Source organism: Lissotriton vulgaris, chromosome 3_1, assembly GCF_964263255.1.
Source record: "Lissotriton vulgaris chromosome 3_1, aLisVul1.2, whole genome shotgun sequence".
NCBI classification, from domain to species: Eukaryota; Metazoa; Chordata; class Amphibia; order Caudata; family Salamandridae; genus Lissotriton; species Lissotriton vulgaris.
In genome coordinates, this window is record NC_141689.1 from 906,669,304 (window position 1) to 906,683,256 (window position 13,953).

At 45.8% G+C, this 13,953-nt stretch overlaps 1 protein-coding gene across 4 annotated transcripts in view; it reads left to right on the plus strand.

The window, feature by feature from the left end:
- Positions 1–13,953, plus strand: part of LOC147727191 (tight junction protein 2-like) — a 240,240-nt gene that overhangs the window by 119,472 nt on the left and 106,815 nt on the right. For all 4 annotated transcript variants that reach the window (XM_086961236.1, XM_086961237.1, XM_086961238.1 and 1 more), the window contains exon 5: positions 12,841–13,618. In XM_086961236.1, coding sequence (XP_086817362.1) covers positions 12,841–13,618 — 778 coding nt within the window. The remainder of the gene's footprint in view (positions 1–12,840; positions 13,619–13,953) is intronic.

The following is a 13,953-nucleotide window of genomic DNA, read 5'->3' on the forward strand; positions in this document are numbered from 1 at the left end:
AAAACCAAGTTTATTGAGCATAGGAGTATCAAGAATGTGGTATCTCCACACACCAAGATCACCACAACAGTATCAATGTAACAATGACATAGACAGTAAAGGATGAAGCAAATGCCAAATAAGCTCAGTTTTAGGAATGCCCCAGTAGCCTACTCTAACCCCCAACTACACCCCCAATCATAAAGAATTTTAAAGACAACCAACCAAAAACATATTAAGAAATACACAACCAGAAATTGAAATGCAATTTTTAGTGGACAAATGTGACGAATCCATGTTGCGTTTTGGGCCGTTTAATGTTGTAGGAACTAGGCCTACCCGCACAACTAAGGTACCATATTTATCATAAGACATGTGGGCGCATAGAATAGTAGGGTATTCATCATTACCTATTGGACTTCTCTGCATTTGACCGCTCCAGCCACCATTGCCCCTAAGGCAACTGTTCCCCCTAGTTCAGCTCCAAGTGGTGGTTTAAATAATCGCCTCAACACAACTTATTCCTTTGGTGGAAATTTAAAAAAAAAAACACAATCGTCAAAACTGCAGGATACGCCGCTAACAGAGCAAGAAGCCGTATCATCCATGTGTATTTTTTTACCTTAAATCCCTCAATACTCGAGGTATGTTGTGACATTGAATGACCTGTAATAAAAAGCAAGTCAATGCACGTTATGTGGTATTGTCAAACTCATAAGAAAGATATATGTGAGAGTATGACCAACAGCAGGACACTACTTCGTTTTATAAATGCATTTTGGACGTGATAAATGTAAAAAGTATGAAATATAACATAGAGCATTGACAGAACATAGTGATCAATGTGCATAGTATAATTCCTTTGCCTGACAATGAATTAATGATATTGTCAAGTTTAAACATCTGCAAATTACAGGCGCTGTAATATGTGCCTATATAGGATGATACGATATAAGTAAAAATGTAATTATTAACGTCAGGATACACTAGGACTCTGTTTTAAGTCAATTTTAATTGTCGTATTTCTTTTTAGTGATTTTAAAAAAAACGTCCTGAAGGTGTACTCATCTCCATAAGACACAAACGCCGCGTCGACTCTTGTTTTTTTTTTTAATGCATTTGTGAATAACTTTTTATGAAATGTCTGAATTATGTATTGTTTTTTAAACTGTGATTTGTTACAAATTTTTAAGAAATAAACTGATAGTTTTAACTGCTTTTCATAGTATATTGTTCTTAATTGTTGCATGAATTTATTGTACCCTAATTCATTGTACAGAGTTCCTAAACTGACGTTAGTTATAATCTTCAAATTTAGAAAGCGAAGACAGTTCTAATTTGATCTCAGGGTCATTTTTGGGTCGATTATTGCCTTCCACAATATCTTTTTGGCTGGCTGTACTACGACTTAAAAGATATCCTTTTGTTCAGGGACTCCTTTTCTTGTGAACTACAAGTTCACCACACCCTATAATCCAAAGTGCAATGGTCTAGTTGAAAGATTTAACAAGACCTTAAAGGGCATGATTAAGGGTCTCCCTGAAAAGCTCAGGCGGAGATGGGACATCCTGCTACCCTGTCTTTTGTTTGCATACAGGGAGCTTCCACAGAAGGGGGTTGGCTACAGCCCATTTGAACTTCTGTTTGGGCACCCTGGCAGAGGACAACTTTGTCTGGTGAAGCTCTCTAAGGCAAGTGGAGTGGACCGCACACTATTGTTGAAGAGAAGGGAGAGGTTACCTATTTGGTAGATCTTGGAACTCCCAGGAGCCCCCATAGGGTGCTTCATGTCAACAGACTGAAACCATATGTTGACAGGGCAGACATGGGCTTGCTCATGGCTACTGATGAAGGACAGGAGGGAGAGGGGGACACTGTCCCAGACCTGCTCTCTCAGAACCCTGATGATGGATCAGTTGATGGAGTAGCCTTGGCAGGCAGCCTCACTGATCAGCAGCAAACTGATTGCAGACTACTTCTACAACAGTAGAGACATATGTTTTCACTGACTCCAAGTAAGACTACCCGGTGCACTCATGAAGTGGACACTGAGGACAGTCAGCCTGTTAAAAATAAGATTTACAGGCAACCTGATCATGTCAGGGACTGTATCAGGACAGAAGTCCAGAAAATGTTGGATCTGGGAGTAATTGAACCTTCAGCTAGCCCTTGGGCTAGTCCAGTATTCTTAGCACCCAAACCTCACACCCAGGGTGGTAAGAGAGAGATGAGGTTTTGTGTAGGCTACAGAGGTCTCAATTCAGTCACCAGGACTGATGCCCATTCAATACCGAGAGCAGATGAACTCATAGATATTTTGGCCTCTGCCAAATATCTGAGCACATTTGGTCTGACAGCTGGCTACTGGCAAATAAGGCTAGCTGAGGATGCCAAGCCAAAGACAGCATTTTCAAACCCTAGTGGACATTATCACTTTGTGGTGATGCCCTTTGGTCTGAAAAATGAACCTGCCACATTTCAAAGGTTGGTGAATAAAGTCTTAACAGGCCTGGAAGCCTATAGTGCAGCATATCTAGATGATATTGCGGTCTTTAGCTGCACCTGGGAAGATCACTTGATCCACCTGAAAAATGATTTGGAGGTCCTGCAAAAGGCAGGCCTAACTATCAAGGCTACTAAGTGCCAGATAGGGCAGCGTCAGGTTGTATACCTGGGCCACCTTGTAGGTGGAGGCCAGGTTTAACCATTGCAGAGCAAAATCCAGACCATAATGGACTGGGTTGCTCCAACCACCCAGACTCAGGTCTGGGTGGTTGGAGCAACCCAGACCAGAGCTTTCTTGGGCCTGACTGGGTACTATGAGATTTGTCAAGGGGTATGGTTCCATAGTGACACCCCTGAATGACTTAACTTCTAAAAGAATGCCTAAGAAAGTTCAGTGTACAGTCAGCTGTCAAAAGGCATTTGATGACCTGAAGCAGGCCATGTGCACTGCACCAATTCTGCAAAATCCTGACTACTACAAATAATTCATTGTCCAAACGGATGCATCTGAGTTGGGGGTAGGGGCTGTGCTGTCGCAATTGAATAATGAAGGTCAAGACTAGCCAGTAGCTTTTATTAGCAGAAGGCTGACCCCTAGAGAGAAACGTTGGTCAGCTGTTCAGCGGGAGGCCTTTGCTGTGGTTTGGGCTCTGAAGAAGCTGAGGCCATACTTGTTTGGTACTCACTTCACAGTTCAGACAGACCATAAGCCCCACTTTTGGCTAAAACAGATGAAGGGTGAAAATCCCAAACTGCTCAGGTGGTCCATTTCCCTACAGGGGATGGACTATACATTGGAACATGGACCTGGGAGTAACCATGCCAATGCATATGGGCTCTCCAGATATTTCCACTTTGAACATGAAGACTCAACTGGTCAAGGTTAGTTTAATGCCCCTGCGTTTGGGGGGGGGGGTTGTGTAGGATAGTAGGATCTGCTTACTATGATTACCCCCACTTTTTGCTGTGTTTCACTGGTTTTTCGACTTTAGTCTGGCTGTGGCCCTTCTAATCAGGACCACAGCCTAGCTGTTCCCTCTCTAAATTGATACCATGTATTTTAGGTACATACCAGATTGGTTACCCTTGTGAGTCCCTGTATATGGTACCTTAGGTACCCAGGCCATAGGTACCCCAGAGGCCTGCCAGGGGCTGAAGCATGTATTATGCCACCCCTTGCAAGCCTTCCAAAATGGCACCACAGGTCGGCCCTTGCAGCCTAGGTAAGGTGGTGAAAGCACCCCTTACTTAGATATAGTATACCTATATCTACCTTTACATTTAGACACAAATTAACCTATAAGTCACTCCTATGGCAGGCCTTGACAATCCTCAAGGCACAGTGCTTGGTTTTGTGTGAGAGGGTGCCCTAGCAGGAGCTGAGCCCCTCTGCTGCTTTCAGAAATATCTCCTTACTGCTGTTCTATGATATAGCCATACCATATATTCTTAAGTGCATTATAATCCTCGCGGTTAATGCTAACTTTGGTTTGGCTTTATCAAAACATGTCGTGTTAGGTGTCAAACACTTTGGAATACTACCCCCGCCAGTTCTGAAGGCGAGGGTAGCATTCCACCCTTCTAGAGGGAAAAGACATATACACACTGGTGTACCCGGTTAAAGTTAAACCGAGCCCCAGCATCACAAAATGGATGCTGCTGCCACAGACACAAGTCTGACCTCTTACTGCTGGACGAAACTCCGGCAGGGGATGCTTGGACAATATGTTTCCTGTCCAGAGAGGAGCCAGCACCTCCCCAGACAGGCTTTAGTGTATTGGGGCAGGGTGGGTTGCATTCAGTGAATGCTTTTCAGACACTGTCTGGGGCACACAAGGTTCTCCATGCATTTTCCAGTTCAAACCGGTTGCTGGGGCACTCTCCCTCAGCTCTGTCGTGAAACTGGACAAAGGGGAAGGGGTGTAACCACCCCCTCCCCAGGTCCCCCCATAGGTGGGACCCTAGAGTTAGCCCAACCCCTAAACTAGGTAGAAGTATAGGAACCCAGTCCCTAGGACTTTAGATTATCCTGGACGAAACTCTGAAGAAGAAATCTTGGACCTTCGACATTTCATTTCGACTGAGACTGAAGAATCTCCCTTGAGTTCACGGAGTGAGCTCCCTGTCCAAATAGGCACCAAAGACTCATCTTGCCGGTCTGCATTTTAGAGTCTCCCGCCGGATCCCGAAGAATCTGCGACACAGGATATGGACTTCCAGACCAGCAAAGCTGAGACCTGTAGCTGACACGAGAGACGTGGATCTGGAACTCCTGGACATCGTGCAGTTTTGCAACTCAGTTTCCTGAAGTTGTGCATTGGGCTATTTATTGCCCTTGCCTGAGCACCATTTGCACCAAAGCTGAGAGGCGTACACTCCATGAGTGTTCCATAGGCCCGTTTTCTTCACCGCAGCTCGAGGCTCCTTTGCGATCCCTAGTCCGTTGGCTAGTGGGTCCCCATGAAGGACAATCCTTTGTTTCTTGAGCTTTCCTGGTTGCTCCAGACGTGCTCTGACTCCTCTTCAAAGAGTGAGTCCCTCAGACCTTGCTGGTCTGCATTGAAGTTAATCTTTCCATCTTGCGTGGGTTGCTGTTGCCAAGGCTTGTTGGGTCCAATCCGGATTCTGACACTGCAGCACTCGACATCCTTCTTGGGACAGTTAGAATCCAGTTCCTGGTCATTGTTGATGCCTCTTGGTCCTCATGGCTGAAGAGTCGAGCTTCACCTACTCCACTTGAAAGCACCCAACTTCAGCTGGCATCTCCCTTCGCCATCCTGGTCACTGGCTAGTGACCCAGACTCTGTCCCCTCTGCTTTCAGGTTCTTCACATCTCCGATCCACCCTTGGATCCACCCGGACACTTTTCCTCTGGTCGCCTGCAGCACTTCTTCGTAGCTCTCCATTGGAATCGATGACGAAGCCCAACACCAAAAGGCACCTATGCATCCGGCTTCCCTGGGTGAGGTAACACAAGTACTCTGGTGCTCCCGTAGGTCTTGACTCGCTAAGTGTCTAAATCTAAAAGGGTTCCATCGTAGTTCACCTATGTGTCCTTAATCTTTAAAATTGTAACTTGTTCGTTCTCCATAGAAAGTCAATGGTGATTCACGGCTGTGTTGAGACACTGCATGCGTCCCCCCGTGGGTCTCCTGCGCCTCTACATTGGGTGGTTCCTGGTTGCCCCAGCGGTTCTACAGGCCCTAGGCCTGCTTTCTAACCCTCACTTGGTTCTTATACCACTATTTTAGTATATGGTTTGTTTGGCCCCTAGGCCAAAACGTATACTGTGCAACTTATTGTATGCTAATTAAGTTCCTTGTTTTGTACTTTGACCTCTAGCCTCATAAAGAGACTAGAGGGGTTGTGTTTAGAATAAATACATATATTTTATGTATATATACCTTGTGTGGTGTCCTTTCATTTGATCATTCAAGAGATTACCGACTGGTAAAACAAGCTGCTTTACATTCCATCAAAACTTAGCCTGAAGGCTGCTCTCCACAGCTACCACTCGGGTAGCTTTCTATAAAGGTTGTCTTAAACCTACCATCAATAAGGGTTGTTTGGACTGGTGCAAGGTGCCCACTAGAATAGTGGACATCATATGCCAGGCCAACTTCTCACAGCCTGTTTCAGGAAAATGATAAAAAACCCACCTTTTTTTGAGGAAAAGGTTCTTCTCCGTTTCGTGGAGTTGTTGTTTTGCATCAAGCGCTGGGAGGCCTTTTGTGCTATACAAGTACAACTGCATTGAATTGAATTGAACCTGTTCTTTAAGTCGCTTCTGAAAATGTAACAGGGCTGTGGAAGGGCTTTTTATTAATCACTTTTTGTATTGACAACAAGAGGGAATAAAAATTGCATGTTATTGATGATGTAAATGACACTACGTCAGGGTGGCCAGCATTGCATGTACTTGTCATTCATAGGGGCACAGTGTTTGTTCAGTCTTCAATTACACCAGTATTGTGATCAGTGTGCTGCGGGGAAATTCCAGTGCTTTCTGTTCTATATAGTGCTGTGCTAGATTTTCTGTTAAATTTATGGATTTATGTGCAGGCTACTTATGTGAGGTTAACCATCTGCAGCATGGTTCTCCAAAGTTGGTTCTGGAGGTCCGAATCCATGCCAGATTTTTAGCAGATCCCCATTTAGATAAATGTAATTATCTTAAAAATCTGGCATGGATCCGGCCCTCCAAGACCAACTTTGAAGAACCCTGATCCACGGCATTGTTGGAACTATTATTTGTTTGCAACATACTGGAGGAAGCCTGATCGAAAGTTTCGGGCACGAATATTCGTGTTGGCGATTCATGAACTGTTCTTTTATTTTTCCTCCTGCATCACCCTTCAAGGTTAAGCAGCTGAGGATATTGTATTGTGAAATCCTGGAATGTATATATATCCGTTCTTAGAGTTCTGCATCACCTGTTATGTTTCATTATGTGCTTTATGATACCATATACCTCTGCATGTTATTGTTGTTGGACACAATTGCAATAAGCATAATTGATACGTGGATTCTTTTGGCAAGTTACCTTTACTTAGGCTGTATTTGCAGTAGACCTGGGATACAGTGTGTGCGGATTGTTGCAGGTACAAAACATTCGATGACATGGCGTATGCTTGATTGTTGCAGAAGCTGTCCACCCTGGCAAAGAGAGGGTGGGTGCTGAATGTTGCTGGTGTTCTAGATACTTTGGCAGGGTGTGAGGTGTTATTGACTTTAGACCCTAGCAGATGGCGATCTGCAGATTTGTGCTAAACATTTACCTAGCGCTTTAGGCTTTAGTTGCTGTTTTGTGTCTGACATTTTAAACCCTTTTTTGGCTCCAGATGGAGTTATTTTTGTCTTAGGATCCCTCCTCTTACCTTCAGATCTAAGAACATTTTCGTTTTTAGGTCGAGCAGACAGTCTGCGTGAGACTTATTGTTGCCCGTATTTGGGAATGCAGATATGAGAGGGGCATGAGCGCAGATTTCACCTCGTGGGCGCACACGGCGCCGTGCCCCTCTCGTGCCTCATATTCCCGTGCGCAAACATTCACACAGCCACACTCACGCATGCGCAAATGCACAGCCACACGCATACACAGACACACACACACTGCATACACACGCACCCCCCCTTAAACAGACCCTGCATACACACACGCACCCCCCCCTTAAACAAACCCTGCATACACACACACGCGCACCCCCCCTTAAACAGACCCACGCGCACACAGACAGACACACGCACAGACACACTCGAACACACACAGACACACGCGCGTACACCCCCTCACCGGGCTCTTTCGGCGTGTTCCGTGTCTCCTCCGCAGCGCTGATCTTCACCTGGGACCCGGGACTTCAGATGCTGCACTCCGCTTTGGCGCCGGGGCGCGCATGCGCGGGCAGCCCCCGCCCTCTCACTCAGCCCGGGCTGCTTTCTGTTTCTGTTCTGCGTTGCTGGTTGTGTTTTGCGCTGGAGTCCTCTTTATGTGTGCACGAGAGTGTGTTGTGATTATTAGTGCTATTTGTTATGTTAGTGCTATTTGTATTGCGCACGGCTGCTCCAGCGAAGGAGCGTCCCGGCGCACCGACAAGGTGGCGAACACAACACAACAGGAAAACAGAAAATATTATTAAAAATGGGGGAGTTGAGGTTTTAACATAGCTCAGAAAATAGATGAGTTTTAGCGGCCTTGCGGAAAGAAAGCAAGTCGCCAAGGGTCCGGAGTTTCAAGGGGAGAGCGTTCCAAAGTGCGTATGTTCTCCTGCCTCAGGCTCTTGGGTGTTCAGGACTTGTGATCTGAGTGTTTCGGAGAAGTGGCACGTGCCAACTTTCAATATTGGCAGTCACGTTTTGGCTATTTACTGGTCTGCTTATATTTCCTCCTTGTTTCATATTTCAGTTCTTTTCATACAGTTACTTTTTAACACTTTCTTTTTCTTCCTGCGCTGCTCGCTCTTTCTCTTCTTTGTAACACAACATATCTAGGCTTCTTTACTTGCCACGGGGGTCGCCTGAAAAGCGCCGAGCTGCGTGGAATGGTACCCACGAACTGCAGCGCCGCGATGCTACGCTTAGTGTCATAAATGAGCTACACTGTTGCTTAGATGGCAAAACGACGAAAGAACGTCACATTTCCAGAAACTAATAAACAAAGAAATTCAACTCAGCATGATAAAATACAACCAGCCAAGCCAGCATAAAAGAGGGAAATGAAAAACTGACAAGTTCAAATTAGCCTGCAGTGTGGCACTTTGAAGCCTGCAGTGTGGCTCTTTGAAGCCTGCAGTGTGGCACTTTGAAGCCTGCAGTGTGGCACTTTGAAGCCTGCAGTGTGGCTCTTTGAAGCCTGCAGTGTGGCTCTTTGAAGCCTGCAGTGTGGCTCTTTGAAGCCTGCAGTGTGGCTCTTTGAAGCCTGCAGTGTGGCTCTTTGAAGCCTGCAGTGTGGCTCTTTGAAGCCTGCAGTGTGGCTCTTTGAAGCCTGCAGTGTGGCACTTTGAAGCCTGCAGTGTGGCACTTTGAAGCCTGCAGTGTGGCACTTTGAAGCCTGCAGTGTGGCACTTTGAAGCCTGCAGTGTGGCACTTTGAAGCCTGCAGTGTGGCACTTTGAAGCCTGCAGTGTGGCACTTTGAAGCCTGCAGTGTGGCACTTTGAAGCCTGCAGTGTGGCACTTTGAAGCCTGCAGTGTGGCACTTTGAAGCCTGCAGTGTGGCACTTTGAAGCCTGCAGTGTGGCACTTTGAAGCCTGCAGTGTGGCACTTTAAAGGGTGCATGTTTGTCAGTTTGTGGAGAACTTCCTTAATAAAAAGTGGGACCTCCTAAGAGGCTGGCGAGCGTGCGAGGACTCTTCATCCGACTCGATGCATTCACATCACCTGTAGGTCCCACAAAGGCTCCCGCCCAATCACGACCCTGCTTTCCACAGATCTTCTGACTGTTTTATTTTCTTCGTCAAATGCAGCTCTTTATTGGACTTTGGCGCTGTGCTTGCACAAAAGCTATCACATGACGTAGAATAAGTTTTAGAAGCGGCTGTCAACTCGCAGACGAGAGGCCTCCTGCTGCAGTTGGTGAGCCCCAGACTTCTAACCGAAACCATTTACCTGAAAACGCAAGTATCCTGGGACTTTTAGAAATCCCATTCTACCCTTGAGGTCCAGGCAGCGCTTAATTTAAGGATATCCTCCCCCTGCCCCCCAAAGAAATGATGCCTGAGTGAGCAGAAAGCAGAGAGTGAGAGACAGAAAGAGAAGAACAAAGACCGAAAGAAAGAAATAGAGCGAGAGAGAGAGAGAGAGAGAGAGACAGAAAGAGAGAGAGGGAGAGACAGAAACAGAAAAACTGGGTGAGCGTTTGAATTGAACAGAGAGATGTTCCCTGATTTCAGCAAACGTCTCAGTCCTGCCCTATTAAAAGTACAGCCGTCCCCTGAGACACGCTCTGTCCAAGCAATGCAGGGGCGCACATTCGGTGCGTGGCACGCCCGTCTAGAACTCCACGATCCTCCCTGACGTCATTTATTTTCACACTAAGGAGTTTAGGCGTTATTCTATTTAAAAAAAATGCAAACTTTGCAGCCATCCTGAGAAATACATGTAATAACGCGTGTATTACATAGTGTCCCCGCTGTGAAGTACTGTACGTGCCCATTAAAAGTATAGCGCCTTCCTCAGATGCGCCCCCCTTGGGAGGTGCTGGGTCTGTCAGAAGAGAGAGGCTGGAAGATATTATTTCAGCGACCCTTAAGCGCCCGACGCTCATGCTGCAAAATGTAGTTCTATATTTTGAAACTTTCCCTGTTTCTGAATGCTGAGGCAGATAACCTGGCTCTGCCGCTAGATGGCGCCACATGCCATCCCGGGATTTCTCTTTATATTTGGGAACAGAAGTTCGTGCTGGGTTTGGCCGGGATATTTTGTGGTCTGGTTCCTGCTAAAACTTTTAACATGTCTGCTGGCACTGCCCAGCTGACAAATGCCCTCACAGGGTACTGCCACTCCACAGTAAAAGTGAATTCCTTCTTCTGAAACATGCCCTGCGGGCCCAAGAAGTGAGCAGTAGGCTGTTATGTGTAGTGGCAGATAGTTCCACACTTTAGGAGTGATGTCGGAGAAGACGTGCCTGCCGATCCGTATGCTTGGGTATCTATCTATCGCCCCCTCCCTCTATCTATCGCTCTCTATCAATCGCCCCCTCCCTCTATCGCTCTCTATCTATCGCCCCCTCCCTCTATCTATCGCCCCCTCCCTCTATCGCTCTCTATCAATCGCCCCCTCCCTCTATCGCTCTCTATCTATCGCCCCCTCCCTCTATCTATCGCCCCCTCCCTCTATCGCTCTCTATCTATCGCCCCCTCCCTCTATCGCTCTCTATCTATCGCCCCCTCCCTCTATCTATCGCTCTCACTCTAGCTATCTATCTATCGTATCACCATAGCATCATTCAGCATCACTCAGAGGCACCACAACATCACTCAAAGGCACCACAACATCACTATGCGCTACCACAGCATCAATCTGTGCAACCATTCAACAACAACTGGTTCAAATATGTTCTCTCAATGTTTCAAGCTTTATTACAAATGTCACAAAAACATGTTAATATTTCACTTCTGTTCTTGGATTTTCGCCACAATAAAATACAATGAACATAATCTTTACAAAAGTTATTTACAAAAGCTATTGCCATTATAAATTACAATAACTTTTATATTGCATTACAAATGCTAAAGGAGTCACATTTGCTAAAGTTAAAACTATTGGCATTGTAAATAACAAAGCTATTCATTTCGCTATTTTCAAAAACAACACCTAAATAAAAAAATTGTCATTTACAATACAAATAGCTCAAACTTTCCTAATGTGAGACCTATTGCATTGCAAATGCTTGTTGATTGTGTGATGTTTTAGCTTCATAGGGCATCCCAGGTGCTTTCTCGTGTTCCCTGGGTTTTTGGTGCCGTTTCTTTGGAGGAGTGTGAGTGGCGTACAATGCGATCAATGTACGTCAGTGTTAGGGATGCGTTGTTTTGATGGAAGACTTGTTTCAGTATATTTTTTTGCACATATAGTATTTGTATTTTGTCATGGTGCCGCAAAGCTTTTTGTGCATTGCTTTTGTTGTACGGCATGTTTTTGAAAGCGGGAGAGAGGGTGTCGTGTCTAATACGACCTTCCTGCTTCATTCAGAGTTGTCTTGCACCTGTAATTTCTTATGATGCCTGCTAAGAATGCTGCAAAGTTCGTAGACTGTGTGTATGTCCCCAGGTGTGACATGAATCAGCGGTTTGGTAGGCGTTAGGAAGCTGAACAGGTGACACGTAAGCTTCAGGTGCATTCGGTCTTCGCTTCTGATTGAATGCACGTGCCTCCTCTCAGTAAAGAATCCTTGCACCTGTTCAAGTGCCTGCATGTTGCTGCTTGCCTGTGTTGCTCTTCCGCATGTTGCAGTGCTGCATGCGAGAGAGCATTCTCGCGTGGCGTTACATTCACCTGAAGAGCACAAACAGCCCCGAAATCGCAGATAGAACAACTAGAACCTCCTACAGCCGTGGGAAACCAGACACCCATAAGCACACCGTTGAAACACTAAATGCAATACAACATTACACTGAAAATAACATACCATTCCCTGAACTAATTGTGCATGATGAATGACAATAAAAAGAAATTATTTTAGTGGAATGTTTTAAATTGATACCAATACCAGCAAAATCGAAAACAATAACCCTTAAAGATAGCTTTCAGCTTAAACTATACGACGTTTTATTCTTAAAGGCGATTGTTAATCACTTCTCTGACCCATTTATGGTTTTTTGACTAAAACCTAAAAAACGTATAAGAACTAACAATGGCTAAATGCAGGCTATCGAGCCTAGCATCCTGCAGTTAAATGACGCCCATTTCTGTCATGCCCGCCAAGCCTCCCCAACACTAAAACTCTTTAGTCTGACGTCTTACTTACTGCGAGTGGCCTTGAGTCAGTATCAGATCGGTAACCGGGGAGTCCCACATTGACTTTTCATTTCAGACTCCTACTGGCAGAGAAATAGTCATGCTGCGTTCTGATTGGGCAACACTCGGATGATTCACAATTGGATAATGACAAGAGATGCAGGCTGCTGATGGGAAGGCTAAAGGGGATGATGGCCACGATGATTCCTCTGGGAGAAATAGGACTTATGACTCCTCACCCCAGTGGAATCCCTTCTTCCCTGCTTGCTGCTTTATAGACATGCCTTGTTGGCAATGAAACCGTATTGTAGTATTTATATTGCTGAAGATGATCACTATAAAGGTCCAGGAAGAAACTGATGATGATTGTAATTTCAAATCTTTTGTTTCAATTTGAGAACAGGTAGTGAAGAGACCACGGAGAGTGCAGGTTCCTGTCATCAGGAAGCCGGTGCTAGCGGAGCCCGTTTTTGATATGATGGACGATGATGCGCAGTTTGACCACAGAAGTGCCTCCTACAGTGAGCGGAGCTGGGCAGGTGGAATTACAGGACGGAGTCGGGATCCTAGTCCTGACAGAAACTACAGAAGAGAGCCAGAGAGGGGCCGCAACTATGATCACATTAGGGACGTGGGTTATGACCTAGGTGGAAACCGTGGCCGGAGCATGGAGAGGGGACTGGATGGCAGCTACCCCAGGGATCATGCCAGAGGTCGCAGTCTCGACCGGGGTTTGGATTCAGATTACCCACGGGATCGTGCCCGTGGCAGGAGCGTGGACAGAGGACTGGACCAGGATTATCCCAGTGATCGAGTCCGTGGCCGGAGCGTTGACCGAGAGTTGGATCATGACTACCCAAGAGATCACAGTCGGGGTCGTAGCATCGACAAAGAAGTGGAGCCAGTATATCGGCGGGATCGCAGCCGTGGACGGAGCATTGACCGGGATGAAATCTTTGAACGTAGCTATGCTGATGAATACAGCCCAGATCGAGGCTACAGTCGAAAACCTGGTCCAGATGCCAGATATGAAAAGCAGGTTCAGAAGAGTCGCAGCAAGGACCGGATTGATTCGCGAAGCCCTTCACCTGACATTCGTCGCCAGTATGCCCCCACAACCCATCCAGAAGGGGATGAGAATACGGTCAGCGTTCTGCTGACAAAAAACAAATCTAATGAGGGTAAGTACACATGCATGACTATCTTTTTTGCATTTGTCCTTGTCCTGCATACATAATGCTAAACTACATCTAGTTGACTGAAATGATTTTTTGTTGCCAAAATCAAATAATATACCTGTCGAATGGGTCGGGATTTCAACAACTTCCGGTAGATTCCCTATCTTTTACAACTTAACTACCGAACCAAACTTCTTGACCCATCTCTAAAATGCCTGCTCCATATTCAAATGCCTACCATGTGGCCCATTTATTCAGTATGAGTATGTTGTTCTGCAGGATTTGAATGCGTATGATCATTTTTTTTTTCAAACTTGGTCCTGCAATCATTCAGCTTT